Below are 17,425 nucleotides of genomic sequence, written 5' to 3' on the forward strand. Positions count from 1 at the left end.
ATTAAGATTTAAATAATAATAAGTTAATGTGACTATTACTTAATTGTTTACTTATAATTGATGCAACGATAAATTAAACCTTTTCTTTATATTTTATAAGGATGAATCTCGATGTAAACCTCATTTTTCTTTTCTTTTAACTCCGCTTCAACCTTAAAAAGGATAAAGCTTCATTTAAGGGGGGGAGATGTTATATTCAATATTCCTAAGCAATATACTGCCGACCTCATCATTCTTAATTACTATATAACGCCTTGCAACCATGTGGCCGGCAGTTGCACGTAATCCGCGTCCGCGAAACATTTAAGTTTTAACATTATAAAAGAAAAGTGAGGGGATAATTTCTCTGTAGTTTTTAAAGACATTAAACCAGTAGTGACAGCAGAGTGTGTTTTTTTTTAAAGACAATCAGGGGCTGCCGCGTAACAGAGCGTATCAGACACGTGCCGTGCCAGACAAAAAGTATACAATGTATACGCGACGTGTTATCTGCCGTAACAGTCGCGCACACGGGCTGTCTGTTTATATCTTTATATATACAGGGTGTCCCGTAAGTACCACGACAAACTTGGGGAGAACATAGGTGAGGATCTGACCTCTCTGGGAAAAAAAAATATCTTGGTAAAAGTGTCACCGTTTTTGCATTATCTTTATTAATTGTTTTAGATTTTTTGCGAAATTCAGCCCTCTTCATTTTCTTTCGTTAACTGCGGTACAAATTTGGTGATGTAGTGTTTATTTTTTCTGTTAAATACTGTCAGATAGTTGGTCTATCATATTGAAATGTAAATTGGTTAAAAGATGTAAAGAAACCATGAAAAAAATAGGGATGTTTTTAGATTTTAATTTTTTTACTATTTTTCCCTCAACTTTGACTTGGCGCGGTGAAAAAAAAATGTACTGGACTATAAGTGTACGTTGCGCCAAAAAATATGTCCAGTTAATAGAGATTAATCGCATAATCGCAATAAATATTGTATCGACTCATATTTAAGCGGAGAAACATGTTTTACTCAATTTAACATAGTATTTTGTTTTATTCTCGCAATTTATGTTCATTTATTTAATTGTACACATGTCTTCAATGGAATATTACTTATTTTTGTATTATTTGTTACGTATTACGTAATTTTGAACGTCTAGCCTTTTGATCTGCTAATCATACCTGCAGAACCTCAAAAACTGATTGGCAAGTCTCCAACACTGCAGTTTATCGTAAAAATATCTAGCGCATCTCTATTTAGATCCTAAAAATTTCTAGGAATTTGCTACGAATTAGACACGCAATCCCTATTGTAACATACAGTTTATTGTTTCAATATTCCGTCAGCTGTTCTTTTTCCGATACGTAGTGTATCTTAATTGTTTCAAAGATGATAACGTTCTTTTTGGATGACCCAGAAACTTCATACCTTTATCAAAATTATAGGATGTTTATACTATTGTTTATATTTGATTATTGTTTGCGACGATGTTTTCTGATTTCATAAGCTAGCCCAAGTGGTTAGAAACTTTGTTTTTTAAATCAGGGAATTCGAGGTAAAAGTCCCAGACACGCACCTCTTGATTGTTCAAAGTTATAGATATAGTAGAATAGATATCAATCATTACTCGCTGAAACGGTGAAGTAAAACTTCGTGAGGAAACCCGCATGCCTGAGAGTTCTTCAAAAAAGTTCTCAAGTTTGATTATCTTGGAAGATGACTTTTGTTCTGTTTGGTATACACTTACCACTTAGTAAAGGATGAATGCGTGTATGCCTCTTTGCGACTTCTATTAATTAAAAATGTAGTAGGATAGATAGTAGAACCAGTAATTAGTAGTTAGTCCGGGGAAGTATGATCAATATACACATTTCTATTGTGTAGCAGTTCCGCGTTTCAGTGGAATAGTGTATATGCCGACTCATTTGCATTTGAGGCAATCATTATAATCCTTAGGAGTGATAACGCAATCTGAAATCGATTCAGGTAGAATCAGTTCTATGTGGAGTTGGTTACCGATATCCATGGGTAGCAGATCTCGAACTATCAGGTGGACTTTTTTTATAATATAGGAGTAGCAGACGAGTATGCAGTCCACCTGATGGTAAGTGGTTACTGCCACCCATGGACATCTGTAATTAACCCCAGATAGGATTAGATATTCCTACCTGAGGTCGGTCACTATAGAACAGATAGAACTTGACTATAAAATTGTTTCATAAGTGACCAGTCTTCAAAAATAGATTTACTAAGCGGTACGGAAATTCGAGTGAAATAATTTGGGAAGTTACAAGATGAGGGCTTTGTTGAACGGAAGTGCGTATTTAATGGGACAAGGGCGGATCATCGATTCGCGTCCCGACCGAGGCTCCTGGCCTGACCCTGACCGAGGGACTGCTGCGGCCGGGATCCCGACCTCATACATACTTAATATAGTGAATAAGCGTAGTAATATTCAATTATTCGTTTACTTTGAAATTGGTAGACATCACACACAATAGTGTCGGGACATACGTCTGGCTGGACCTTCTATGTCTGTAAATGTAACTGAACCCTTATTTTGGTTTAACTTCATTTCAAGTTATTAAATGTATGTATATGTTATAGAAGCATCTATCAAAAATCTCTTATAGATCTTCAAATTATTACATTGACTTGTGGTTTCGCTACATTAGATTATAAGATCTCAATTTAAGTACTGTTTACTATCCGATTAGATGTTGGTAGCTAATGTATTTTTAATATATATAATTACTGTCTTTGAATACTTATGATAATCTTGATTTTACACTCCACTTCTGCGCCAATGATTTTTGTGTTAATGTTTTATTTTTTTATTATTTCGTTTTTTTTTATTTCGTGTGAAGGTACATAGCTCCCCAAACAACTTTAAAAGAAGGAAAAGAGGGTAAAAGTTGGTCAAGTGTTGTCGTAAAAGAAACATTATGTAATACAATTACCCACGTTTTTTCCTTTTCGTGAAATAGCGTGGTTAGCAGCCATTACAAAGAATTTTGCACATCGAAAAATATGTAAAACATTATTGGACTTTCTAAGAATTTAATTGTTATGTGAAATTAGCTGTCTAAACTATCCTCCTGATATTGGTTAATCTTAATTAAGCGCATAACGTTAACTGTGGCAAAAAAGTCTAAACATTACAAGTTAACGTGGAACCTAACGGTTATTTTCGCACACCGCTTGTTTAACTCTTAATATCACTGGTAATTATAATTAATTACGTAGACGATACTTTCTTTTTATAATTAAAGTAATCTTAGATACGTACAAAGGATATATACTTTTTCACGTAATTAATAAAATATTTTGTATACGTTGAAACAAATTTTAACTGAGCAAACAGAACTAAATATATACAAATGAAGTTTTATAAATATAAATGAAACTAAAGTAGGTTCCTATATAATGACCAGTATGGATGTTGCACTACCGCGAAATTCAAAATGAATGTACCTATTTTTATAGGAGATATAATAACAAATACATAACAAATCAATAAAAATTGTGTGACTCGTAATTATTTAATGTATATCGTGCATATGAGCATCATTATGAGCTAAATCTGAAACTCATTTTTAGACAGATTTTTACTTTTAGATTATTGTTATTTTTTCGCGAAAGGTAATCATCGCTCGCTTTAATGATGAAGGAAAAATCGCAAGGAATCTTGTGTACCAAACCGCACGTGTCCAGCGCGGTGGCCTAATCCTTCTCATGCTCATGCTTTTTTTGTACTTTCAAATCATAAACCGCGTTGACCGCACCTTACCGCAGCGCAAGCAAGACAGCGTGTCTCGGATAGTGCGTCGATTTTGGCAACTTTCCATACGTAAAATCGGAAACACATATCGCAGCATCCCGAGGATTATGTCAGAATTCTAGTCTCATGATGCTCTTCACAGTTCTAACACTAATTAATTGTTTATCGTTGAGGTGAAATCAGTGGTTACTAGTACGGGCGTCGTTCCAATTTTGTTTTCTTTTTTCCTTATTACCGACCCAAATATGGTTACGTGTAAGAAGACGTTTCCGTCTTCGAAAACATTTTCAATCTTAATAGCTATTAAATGTTTAGAAGTTCCTCAAACATTTAATTTCTGCAAGAATATCGTTGTACAAATTCACAAACATAATATAAAACAACAGTCTACAGTGTTTAAAAAAGTGTCATTGCATTTTGTTAAGATTAAGAGCCTCAGCAGACGTGCAACTTTTAGCTACATTTGGACTACGATTTAGCTACTTTTGGACGTTTGATGCAGTAACTGAATGCGAAAAGGGCGTTGCAGCATTGATGCAGTCGCCAAAACGCTTTGTGAATACCGCGACCACACGCAGCCAGTCGCCAGAACTTGATGCAGCATCGATGCAATCGCCAAAATAAATGGCGTTTTGGCGATTGTAGCTAGTCTGCTAGGGCCATTATGCGTTCCACGGTACACTTGCAACCTTGATTTAAATGAATCTGCACTCAATCGACTGGAACACCAAAACTACTCCTCCGGTAGTCGTACTTTGACACGCTGCAGTTTTATGACAAATTGGAATACAAATAATGGAATTATAGGTCACCGTGTCGGTGCAAATTGTTTAATTCAACAAATAAAACAACTATGTATCGTATTTGTCATCAATCCATTAATGTTCAACTGCTGAGCATCGGTGTCCCCTCAAACCATAGTTCGGATTAGTACTGTGGCCTCCTCATATATTTGAGATTTTTCTACAGGACTCTTATGCATATCACTATATTATTCTTCATCGTTAAAACTTTTTTGAATCCGGATTGCGATTGGGATTTGATACTCTTAACTTCAATATTATGAGGCCGAATTTCAAAACGTTCTTGGACTATTAGTTCTTTTCTTATTGAAATGTAATGCCAGTGAAAATTAATTATGAACGGTTTTCCGTATCTAAGGCCGCGGTGAACACCTAACAATAATATTATTTCATTATCGCGATAGATGTAGTGTTGTGTAGATATGAATCAATAAAAAAAATCATTGTTCGTGACCGTGGCTATGAGAGGTTAGTGATAACACTCGCTTGTATTATTTCATAACTATGTTACGAAGCGATATGTAGTCTTATATGATCTTAAATTAGTCGTTTTAAGATAAGCTAATTAACTGAAATGAAAATAGTAATGTTTATTTTTATTCATTGGTCAGTATGTTTTTGAAGGTTAGAATTCTTTGTGATTTAACTCCGGAGCATATTTCTGCTTTTTAATAGCCTTGTTAAACGCTGCTGTGTTCCGCTTTGAAGGGTGTGATAAGGGAGACATAATTATCCGAATCGTTCTAACTTTGAGGCTGGGCTAGCAACGCATCTATGGCCAAACTCAGATTTGGTTGCAGGTGTCCATGGACGGCAGTAGCCACTTTCCTTCAGGTGGACTGCATGCTCATTAGCTACTTCTAACTATATTGTAAAAAAGGCTCACCGTCAATTGACTACACTCGCTTGAGCAACTCATAATTTTAGTATTTATGTAGTGATCAAAATTGCGGTCAATCTGTTCTATGACTATAAAGTAGTTCTAACGCGTAAAAATTCGACTTTTGGCAGACCAATAAAATCATTGGCTCGTCCGTTGCTGTAGCAACAAATTGGAATAACTGTTCAGTAGTTTAAGAGACAAGATTGAAGCTCTTGCAACTCTCAATTAAGATGCCCATAGTGGCCAAGCTTAATTTCTCAACTACTGTACAATTTCCAAGCAGACTGTCATAAAATAACAGTCAAATGTGTTAGTATTTTATAAACTTTAGATAAAAAAAATGAGCGGCGTCGTTACGTGCTTGCTCAAAATATTCTCATTTTACTGTGATGTAACAAGCAAATTGACAGATAACCGCTATCTTCACGTAATACGTTATCGGGAAACGGCATAGTTTTTATTGTTTTATTTATACCTAAACATTATTTATACTAATGATAGGATAGGACCTTTAGGTTGTTTCGGTGGGGTATGACAAGAATAAAATTAATTTCTGTCCGCGCCTCCGCCTATGTTTAAAGTTGAATGAAAAATAAATGAAAATTTTATGATTTCACTATCCAAATGTGTCATATGTATTATGGTCTTTGCTTGGACTAGACATGTATATAATGTGTCCTAATTTTTAAATAAGTGATTATATATTTAGTACTTTATAAAACGCGTCTAGAAATATACAGAAACATAACGCAAAAGTATATAAAAACAACCATTTCATAATTGAAACCACTGATTAAATTTTTTTACAATTCCATTGTTTCCCTGAATTATTATTTTTGTAATATTAGATTAATATTTGCTGTATAGGAAAATTATTAATTTTTACAAATTGTTTAATTTCAGAATAACAAACACGTGGAGACGTTGGACGATGGGCAACTGCGAGCGCTGCTAGATGAGGCTATCACGTACAAATGTCCCAAGGATCGAGAGGGAAAGAGCAGCTTATTTAAAGTAAGCAATTACGTGAAGTATAACTCGTAGGCTTAGAAGTCATGGAGCGGTTTTCTGCTGCTTTTGCGCGCGTTCGTGGAATCGCAACATATTATTAGGTATTATATCGAACGGAATATGAAAGTGTTTAAAAGATTGATGCCAATTTAACCGGCAGGCGACTTGAATCGATCTCTTAACCCGATTTTTGAATATGATCGTCGAATTTGCGGCGCCGTCGTAGCGTGGCGGCTTCATAACCGCGGAACACCGTGGTTTCGCGAGTCTTCAAATGCATGTCCGGTAGAAAACTGCTCTGTAAGTTCTTAGACTTGATAATTTGATTGTGGCTGCATTACCGCCATATCTGTCAGTTTATACCGCTAACATGTCATTGTCATTATTTGCAGACATGTAATAGTATTTTTTATAGAAAAAAAACATATTTTCAGGCTATCACGGGTACTAACGTTTATTTTTGCCATGTATGTTACTGTTTTATATGTATGATACAGACGTTATTTCTTAGTTATGTATTTTTTGTACGACAAGTAGTTTGTGATAATTTGAATTTCAAAATGTATATAACTCGTAATATTTATTTGTCCCAACTATAATCGCAAAATCTGGACATTTTACTTGACCTATTTTTTATCTTTGCACTATGACAATGCTACATTACGTCGTGTTGGGTGTTCCAGGAGCTGTTGCACGAGGTGGAGCAGGACGAGCAGGCGTGCGAGGCGGCGCGCGGTCTGAGCGCGGGGCGCGGGGCGCGGCGGGGCGGGCGCGCGCGGCCCGAGCTGCAGTCCAACAGCCTGCAGGACCTGGTGGCGGCGATGGCGGCCGAGCCCGCGCCGCGCCGCCCGCGCGCGCCGCCGCACCAGCCGCCCGCGCAGGTGTCCGCGCGCGCGCACCACGGCGGCAGCCTGCCCTCCGGCGTCGACACATGTACGCACACGACACGTATACTTAAGATACTCTCAACACATACTCAAAACTGAAGTTCTGTGTTGTTGTCACCGGTTGGTTCTGCCTGCCCTGCGGCGTCGACACATGTACGCACACAACACGTATACTTACGATACTCTCGACATACACTCAAAACTGAAGTTTCGGTTACGTCTCCACCGGTTACGTCTGCACTCCTACGTCGACACTGTACGAACAGTGCATAATTATTAATATAAACAGGTAAACTATATTCTTAAAATTATCGACTGTCGACCCACGTGGTATGTGCATATTTTTATGCGATTGAAGATTTAATAAACGAACGTGCAGTCAACCTGTTGATAATATGATTCTTCCACCCATGGATATCTGTAAATAACTCCAGATAAAATTAAGTTCCTCCCCAACGTTGGTCACAAATGTACTGCTACCCCTGAGTACTACGTTGGAACGCCTGATAAGGGTGTCTTCTTTGCCAAGCCCCTTAAAACGCAATACAAACACAATTAACATTAATTAGGTGCATCGGCGGTGCCTACCATGTTGAACCACGTATAGTTCTCTCGCCTTCACTGTTGTTATAACATATAGGTGAAGATGGTGGTACCTTCACATTATACGGGCACGGCTTGTATCTGCATGTCTTTTTTACGATAGATAAAATACGTGAATACACTTTATACCTATGGGAAAATACTGTTCTGTATGGCACAGCACGCTCTTGACACACTCTATGTTTATAGGGTTTTTTTTTTATGACATAGGAGTAGCAGACGAGCATGCAGTTCACCTGATGGTAAGTGGCAACTGGATATGGACATCTGTAATCAACCCCAGATAGGATTAGACATTCCTACCTGAGGTCGGTCACAGATGCGCCGCTACTCCTGAGGACTAAGATGGAACGCCTCAGAAAAGTATGTCTCCATTGCCACACCCTTTAAGCCAGAATACAACAATGTTTAACATTGCTGCTATTAGGCAGAAATAGGTGTGTCGGTGGTGCCTCTCAAGTCGAACTAAAGAGGGTTCTACCACCTTCAATTTTCGAATAATTCGAACAATTCGCGAATTATCGATGTATCAGTGGATTTTCTATTGTTTCCAATTTCTGTTCCATTATATGGTGTATCGAAATATTAACAAATTCTCAATTTAAAATACTCGAATAATGCGTAAGTTCAAATAACTCGCACACCCCAAATGAAATCTAATACTATTGCTATAAAATATCCTGTTTCCCTCAGCGTCGCTGCTGAGCGAGGAGCCGGCGCGCGGCGGCTACCTGGCGACGGTGCGCTGCGTGAACCCGCCGCCGCTGGCCGAGCGCCGCGTGTCCGCCAGCGACGCCAACGGGCCCGACCTCGACCTGCTCGCCAGGTACGCACGCGTTCTTATACGAACACCTACTCTGTAATAAGCAGTCATTATCTAGTGGTAAACCATCTGTTCTGACGTAGGTTCTGAGTTCGAATTTTAGACACTACATATAATTTTTTAAAGAAATGTGCCTCTTAGAAATTAATTATCATTTGTTGAAATCTTGTGAGGAAACATGCGCGCTTGAGAAGCTATGAAGTCTAGCCATTTGCTTTTGACCAGTATGATGGACTATGGTCTAAATTTCCGCTTACTCTGATAGAAGACTCATACCTAGCAGTGGGATAGTAATGGATTAGCTAGGATTCTGAAAATGGCGACATTAGTATTTAAGTAATCATGATCACTTAACGTGGCGGGAGATCTCCATAAAAGAACATTTTCAAATAATGTATTGCACTGCATAACAGCTGCTGCCATTTTGGTTAAAGTGCCCCTTATAATTAAATTGACTTAAGACTGACTTAATGTCAAAAAAATGATCCTCGTGATTTTAGTTTAAAGCGAAGCTCGACCCCGAGCGAATGACGTATCGAAGTGTCGTAACAGTGTGCAATGCTTGCAGACGGAGTAAACCGACGTTCCCGATGACGTACACGGCTCGCGCGACGCTAGAGATCGGCAGCGGCAGCGTGTGTTCGGGCCGCGCGGTCACCACCACCACCGCCTCCAACCAGCAGGTGCGTACGACAGCCGCGGCCGCGGCCCGGCCGCGCGCCCGCCGCCCGCGCCGCGCGCCCCCCGCGCCGGCCGCCGCGCCCGCGCCCGCGCCAAGCGCCGCGTCAACCGCCGCGTCAGCGGTCGCGCCCGTCTCGAGCCAGATGAAGCTCATTAACGCGATCCGCTCCACGCGGCCCGACGCGCGGCGGCCCGCCCCCGGCGGTGGTGCGCGCCCCGAGGGCGATGGTGTACCGCGCGGCCGAAGGCGATCGAATGATTCGCAAAAAAATAAAACGATCAAACAAAAAACGCCCATCGAGTGCGACACAGTGAGCCAACAGTGGGTTAGCACCGTTCAAAATTGGTACGAGGGCCTGAACGACATGAAACCGTTGTTGAGTTCCTACATGCACAACGGTGCGTCGCGAGTAGCCGGCGAGGGTTCCGCCTCCGTGTCGTTGGCGAAAACTCGAGACTCGTCACCTCCGAGCTCTGTCGCTGAAAATAAAGTGACAGACGTTGACTCTAAGATCAATGAAAAAGATAGCATTCCATTAATATCGCAATCGGCATTCGGCTTGTATAATAATAATATGGACACTGAGAGTGTAATGAACCTTAGAAAAAAATACAGGGAACAAGTAGGGTACGATTTAATTCCACCGAATTCTTTGCCATCGTCTCCGAAACAGTTTAGAAAAACTACCATAGGGACACCGAATACCTCCTTATTCCAGTCTAAAGAGCTATGTAAACCTAACACTGCTAGCACTACTAACAAAAACCATACATTCCATGAAAGTAGTACTAATAAAGAACAAAATTCAAGTGTAATTTCTGAAGTAGAACGTAATTCTTATTTGGAATACCGCAATGTTACGAACGCCAGTTACGATCCGAACAAAGATGAATTGTCAAAAAATATTGCAATAGAAAATGAAATTGCTAAATTACATCGCGCAGAAGTATCGGAAACTTTTGAAATTCAGAAAGCGAAATGCACAAGATGTCACGCTGTATTTCCAAAGTACTCTTCCAAAGCAGACCATGACAGTAAAGGAATTGTCGATGAAAGCAATGCTAAAGAGAAGGCTTGGGAAAACGAAATAGAATTAAAGGATATACCACCAAGTAAACAAAGTGTAGGCCATATGGATGATTTTTTGCAACATTTAGCAGTTCAAGAGAAATTTCTAAAGAGTGTAGAGAATAACATTAACGCTAAAATTCGTTCCGATGATAGTTTGGTTGCAAGTAATGAGTGTAATGGAAATAAAGCAAATCTTGATGAAGATATTGAGGCTAAAATCAATACTGCCAACGAAAATAATCACTCCGAACTTAGCGTTGCCGATGAAAGTGCTGTTGAACTAAAAGAAAATGCTAACAGAGATAAATTTATATTTGCGGAGCTACCCAATAACGCTTATGTCTTTCTAACCCTGCCTCAAAGCTTTTTCACGCTTACCCAAAAAGATACTAATAACGTTACGGTAAAAGAAATAGAAAACAATAACAATATAACACCTTACACTTCTGGGGCCAATAGTAATGTGACGAAACGATCTAGAAAAAAGAGTAAACACAAAAGAGAGTCGAACACATCGGAGAGTAACGCCAAGAAGCACAATGCCGTTAATAAAAGCGCTCTCAAATTGCTTTTGTATAGCGATAGTTCAGACAAATCAGTGTCCACGTCGGGAATGTCTCGTAACTGCTATAAGGAGGTAGGCTTTACCTTTCTTAATAATTCAATATGAGTCGGTGGCATGTTGGGCTGTCGGACAGGTTAAGTTATTTCGGTTCTTGTATTTTTTTCGCAGGTCGATTCCGCTATACCGTTTACTTGCATCACAACACCGGAGGTTGTGGCCAGTTGCAACACGACGTCTTCTTCCCCCCAGTCGGCGGTCGCGATCGATCCGAAGGTAAATAAATTTATTATTTCGATGTAATCACTTTAATTTCGTTTTTGCATTCGCTTTGCTACTACGGCACCAGCGGACATGCTACTTTTGACATCGGCGATCGACCATTTAGTTGACTTTTAAGCTTCCATGCAGCTAAAACAGACGCTAAAACGCGACTTTCTGATACGACGACCAAACATAAACAGTCACTAAAAGGGATGCGATGTCGATGCATGCACCAAATAGCGAATCGCCGATGCTAAAAGTAGCCAGTCTGCTATGACCGTTATTAGTACTCACATAGTTTTCGATCGATTTAATTGTGTGGCGAATTGTAACAAATTAATTCCATGCAAAGGGTGTTTGATTGTCCATTGTTTTTTGTTGGTTGGTACTTTTTTAATAACAATATATGTAATATAATAAAAAGTATGCGCATATATAAATATACATTATATGGTGTAATGTAATTTTACTATTGAATTTTTTTAAAACTAAGAACATAATAATGTTGTTTTGATTTTTTTTTTTGAAACCATTATAGTTTTTATAAATGGATTTAATTAATGGATATAATTTAATGGATTTATACGTGCGTTGAAACTTCGGAAATTGCTATTCGTTGAAACGAAGCGAAGTTCCAATTTAAGATATTTTGATCGCGACTCATCGAGTTGTAGCGATGTGGGATAAGTTAGCGCAAGAATGCATGGAAATGGATCGCGCGCAATGTGCCTACTCGAAGGAAGCTAGGCAGTGGTGTGGGCCGTGCAGGCGAGTGGGAGCGCGCGGCAGTGCGGCAGTGTGTGTGCAAGGCGTTTGTCCACCGCACCGTCACCGAGCCGAAACCGAGAACGAGATTATTTCGGGCCGATTTTAATATGTCGTGACGGCGATAGTTTGTCCACCGCGGTTTAGTTTGTTTCAGCTGTCACGTGTATGACGGCAGTGTATGGACTAGTTCCAATGTGTTTTATATTGCCGGCACATCGGTCCGGCAAAATCTCGGTGGCGACCTAGCGGTCACGCCGATCTACTCGAAATATCGGCGGGAGGGATGACTGTGTTCGCTTGACGGTCGTGCGGTGGACAAGCGGCTATAGTAAATGTATGTACGCTACTTCGGCGCCGTCATTAATTATCGGTATCGGCTCGGTGATGGCGGTGGACAAACAGCGTATGTGTGTGTGTGTGTGTGAGTGTGCGCGGCCGACTAAGCTGGTGTGTGGTGCAGCCGCTGCAGCTGGGCTCGTGCTACCGAGCCGTGGCGAGCCTGACGGGCGCGTGGGCGCCGGCCGCCGCCGCGCCGTCCGCCGCCGCCGCCGCGCCGCCCGCCCCCGCCCCCGCCGAGCCGCCCGCCCTCGCCCCCGACCCCGACCCCGCCCTCGACGCGCACCTCCAGGTACCGCTTCTTAACGCTACGTGTCTGTGACGACTGGCCGACACCGTCGACTATGGTATTGTTAGTATCGGACAATGGTGTTAGGAATTGTTTTAAACGTGAGTCAATAGATGGCACCGACAGCGGAATTCCGTCGCTACTACGAACAATACAATTATGTTCGACCATAATTAATTAGACCCCTTTTACTAATTGATTTTGAACCCGTTTGTTTTTTTTTATTTTAATCTATATATAAGATTTCGAAACGAAATAAAATTGTAGTTTTTGCCTTTTAATGTAAACATGCGAGCAAATATTGATATATATTTTATAAACTAATCATTACAGCAAGCGAAATGAAACTTATATCAATTTATGCATTTTACTTAATAGTAGTAGTATCGATCGAAAAGTATGGAAGTAACCTGACGCACGTTTATTTTGCGTTTTTCTCATAAATATAATATATAGTTACACCATTCTGCATGTATTTGCAAGTTTTATTATTTTTATTCCGCCATGCGACTGACTTAATTAACGTAGTCAAATTGTTGGCAGCAGCCTCGCAGCGTAATATCGAGTAGTTTCAACGGGCTACCGCTGTCGCGACCGAACTACGGCTCCACGGCTTCTTCAGCAACCGACGAATACAAGGCAAGGAATTTATAACTGTTTATTGATATAGTTATACCTTTTTTTATATCAGAAAAAGTGACAATTGCTATTTTTAAACATGTGGTTTTGTTCCTTGAACACTAGGTTGTCTTATGATTATTAGAATACTAACAATTTTATTAATATTTTATCTTTTCACTTGATGAAAAAATGTAGTGATTACTGTGAAGCCTTTTTGGTGAAGGGTCCTTACGGTGTAAACAGGTAAAATACTGTTTATTAATAATAATTTTTCCTTCCTATTCAGGTGCCTATACTCACTGTGCACTACCGTTTACAGAAATCTCTAGACGAAAACGGCAATGCAGTACAAGGGTTCAGTTCACCTATCTCAGGATCTAGTCAACACAAGAAACCTCGAAGGAAAAAATCAACAAAGAACGAAACTGTCATAAAGTCTCACCAAATAGACGGCTACCAAGGCAACAAGGATCTCAACGAGGTGCTGCGGTTCATAGAGTCCAACGCGGACACCGCCCGCGGCCACAAGCTCGGCCGCGCCAAGCACAAGGACGACTCCGACGACAAGGGCGGCAAGAAGCGCTCCACCGAGCGGCGGAAGGACAAGGAGAACAAGATGAAGCGCGCCTCGTCGCTCGAGGAGCTTTCGCGCACCAAACTCGAGGACCTCACCGACGAGCCCGAGCCGCGCGCGCAGCCCTGGCCCGAGCCCGCGCCCGCCAAGCCCGAGCGCCGCTCCTGGGGCGACGACGCGCGCGACGCCTTCTACTACCGCGAGCCCGACGCGCCCGACGCCGCGCAGGCCGGCGCCGAGCTCACCGAGTTCCAGACCGTCACCAAGAAGCGCAAGCCGCGCCGCCGCGCCGACGACGCCGCCGCCGACCCGCCGCGCCGCGCGCGCCCGCCCTCGCCGCGCCGCGCGCCCTCCGACCGCAGCAACGACTCCAACGACGACCTCGACTCCGTGCACTCGCTGCCCGCCGACGCGCCCGCCGCGCGCGCGCCACCCGCGCCGCACGCCTCCTACGCGGACATCGCGCGCACCAGACACAACATCCCCGACCTCATCGAGTCGTGCAACTTCTACGCGGAGGGCGAGCCGGACGCGCGCCGCGCCGAGCCCGCCGCGCCGCCCGCCGACGGCGAGTACCCCGCGCTCGCGGCGCTGGCGGCGCGGCGCGCGCGCGACAAGCCCGCCGCGCCGCCCGCCCGCGCCGCCCCGCGCAAGGAGCGCGCCGAGCCGCCCGCGCCCGACGTGGTCGCCGACCGCCGCCCGCCCGTCGTGCTGCTCGACTCGGCGGCGCGCCCGCGCGATATGGACGGCGTCACGTTCGGCTTCGACGTGAACGAGCAGCTGCTGGGCGCGCCCGCGCGGCGCGCGCGCTGCGACCTGGTGCGCGACGCGGCGGAGGCGGCGGGCGGCGGCGGCGGCGGGGGCGGGGCGGGCGGGGGCGGGGGCGCGGCGGGCGGCGTGGCGGTGCGCGCGGGCTGCGCGGCGCTGCGCTACGTGCCGCCGCGCGCGCCGCCGCCGCACGCGCAGCAGCTGCACCAGATCGTCGACTACGTCGGCGCCGGTACGTATTCTAAACGTCCAAGCCGGCTAGATAACATGAGTCACGCGATCCATCAGGATTACATCCCTTTTGCTGATATCAGCCTTACTTAATTCTTACATAGCATTGGCGTCTAATATGGAGCTATAAACTATACCGTTTACGAGACTAACGATGTTATTCATTTACGTTTTCAGCTTGGGACGACGTGGTGCGTTGCGGCGGCGGGAAGGTGCGCTACTTCAGCGAGTGATGCGAGCTGCCCGCTAGGCCTTGAACTCGGAAGGTGTTGTGAGTTTCACGAAACCGTTTTCTCTGTAGGTGTTAAAGATATTGTGTGTGTGGCGGCATTAGAGGGTCGAACACTTGGTGAAACGCCGAATCATATTGATAATCACACGGTTACCTCTACGATTCAAAGTGATATTTAGTGCGCAGTGATTGTCATTCGGAGGCTCCGCCGCACGAAGCTGATGTGGCTTTGATGATATTTTCTAGTAAAATTGTGACAATTCTTCCACGCGCTTGCCGACCCGAATGCGTGATCTGCTAAAATGACTGTTCCTAAAAGCGATAAAGAGTGGTGTATATTCTAGTGCGAGTGTTGTAACAGTGAAGTGAATATTTCCGGACGGGAGGTCGCGAGCGAGCGCGGCCGGTCAGTCCAATGTGTACCGCGAGGTGATAATGTATTTACTCTGTAGTAAACCTGTTCGAGCTGGATTTTCGCTTTGTAAATAAAACAGGTAGTCTAGAGCTTACTTGGGCGAATAATAATTGTGTCATTATGTTTGCACTCACAAAATATTTTTTATATATTGCTTTATATCCATATATCTATGTTCGTCGTGATTCGAGTGATTATTTGATCGTATCTTCGAAATCTGGTACCATCCTGGACTAAACTACTATCGTAGAAAGGAAATAGCAGATGTTTTAGGTGCTAAGTTATGACAGTTGGGCAACACTTGATCTTCTAAAGTACTCTAAAAATGGTTAAAGTATTTGGACTAAAATTGATTTAAAAAATTGTATATTATGTAAATTATTCCTGAACTATTTTCATTCAAAAATTACAAATGTTAGGGTTTTTTTTTTCAGTCAAAATGTGATTTTAAATACAGTTTAAAATAATTTCAAGCGATTAAAAATGCTAGTCAATTAATATCATAATATGTTAATAAAAGTGTCGCAGATTTTTCAAAGTAACTTGCATTTAAAGAAACATTTAATTGTAGAGTTGCAAATACTTGCAATATCAAAATTTATTGTGGTGTCTTTAGTCAGTTAAAGTTGAATTAAATAAAATAATGATTGCTAAACTGTGGCTTCGATCAAACAAAAAATCTCACTTTGCAAATATTTTAAAAATACAGATATACAATATTTATATAATAATGACATCTACAGGTTAGTATGAAGTGGCCAGTTATTTGAAAGTCAATGTCAGGGTTGGCTTGTGTAGCCGATGTCATGGTTGCTACTAAACCGAGTCTTACCAGGCTGTTTCATACTTCCCTATATATTTCTACATACCATGCCGTATGAAACAACATAACCCTATGTTGATTCAGCTTTCTAACTACCGTTATGGATTTAATAATTCTATCCAATGCCTTGCCTACATAGACCAAAATTTGTGATTTTCTGTCTATTTTAAACTGTCAAATATTGATCTTTGTTACTGTCAATCATGTCAATCATTGGATGAATTTAGTTATTATTAACGGGCTTGAGTTGTAAAGCGCCGAAATCTCTGCTTCGATAGAACGTTACCTGCTTGCTATCCATGATATGGTATATTTTATGCTCCCTCGAGTGATCGCACAAGTCAATGACTTATTCCGGTGCAAATAATTGCTTAAATAAGACTTGAACTTACGCGTGAATTTGTCATAGATACGACGTCACGTATCTTTTTCTGTTCCTATTTCATCTAGACATAGAGCGAGAATGGACATATTTTCGGCAGACTCTAATTCTGCTGGCTTCCTATAATTCTATCTTTTCATTTACAACAAACAACAACCTATTTGTTAATTTGAGAATATAAAGACCATGGAAAAAACAAGAAAGTAAAAATTTGTATTTAAGTATGTTATTTTCCCTATTTATATTCCTTATCTAAATTATATTAAAAGTATTTAATCTTGAATGAAAAATATGTGTGATAACCATTACACAAAGGCCATGACAAAAACAAGAATAGATCTGTCATCCGCACGAAATTGAACGTCGGTTTTCTAATGTACATTGACGTGAAATAAATAGACAGGGTAGCCGTCTTTGCCACCAGCAATAGTGATATACCACTATATGGCGAATATTTGCCCACATTTCAAGGGCTTCTACATATTCTAAGGCGTCCCGAAAGGTCCTATATAACTAAATAATGTGTCTGAGGTCGACCCTAAGACCCTAGTCGAAAAACTTGCTGTAGGCTTCACTTAGTAAAGTGCGCCACGGCACTAAAATCTTGTCAAATGATTTCGTTTACGTCGGTT

The 17,425-nt window shown here is 41.8% G+C and overlaps 1 protein-coding gene across 2 annotated transcripts in view; it reads left to right on the forward strand.

Annotated features, from left to right (window-relative positions):
* LOC140746339 (uncharacterized) overlaps positions 1-16,606 on the forward strand; it is a 31,395-nt gene extending 14,789 nt beyond the window's left edge. Inside the window, exons 2-9 of one of the 2 annotated variants that reach the window (XM_073078446.1) lie at positions 6,355-6,465; positions 7,146-7,395; positions 8,646-8,778; positions 9,344-9,458; positions 11,262-11,366; positions 13,291-13,386; positions 13,655-14,942; positions 15,119-16,606. In XM_073078446.1, coding sequence (XP_072934547.1) covers positions 6,355-6,465; positions 7,146-7,395; positions 8,646-8,778; positions 9,344-9,458; positions 11,262-11,366; positions 13,291-13,386; positions 13,655-14,942; positions 15,119-15,174 — 2,154 coding nt within the window. In that variant the 3' untranslated portion in view covers positions 15,175-16,606. The remainder of the gene's footprint in view (positions 1-6,354; positions 6,466-7,145; positions 7,396-8,645; positions 8,779-9,343; positions 9,459-11,261; positions 11,367-13,290; positions 13,387-13,654; positions 14,943-15,118) is intronic. The other variant, XM_073078447.1, reaches the window with a different exon arrangement.
* The last annotated feature ends 819 nt before the right edge of the window (positions 16,607-17,425 follow it).

This window comes from Epargyreus clarus, unplaced genomic scaffold, assembly GCF_041222505.1.
Source record: "Epargyreus clarus isolate Ecla_fem2 unplaced genomic scaffold, WU_Ecla_fem_2.2 ptg000012l, whole genome shotgun sequence".
In the NCBI taxonomy this organism is placed as follows: domain Eukaryota; kingdom Metazoa; phylum Arthropoda; class Insecta; order Lepidoptera; family Hesperiidae; genus Epargyreus; species Epargyreus clarus.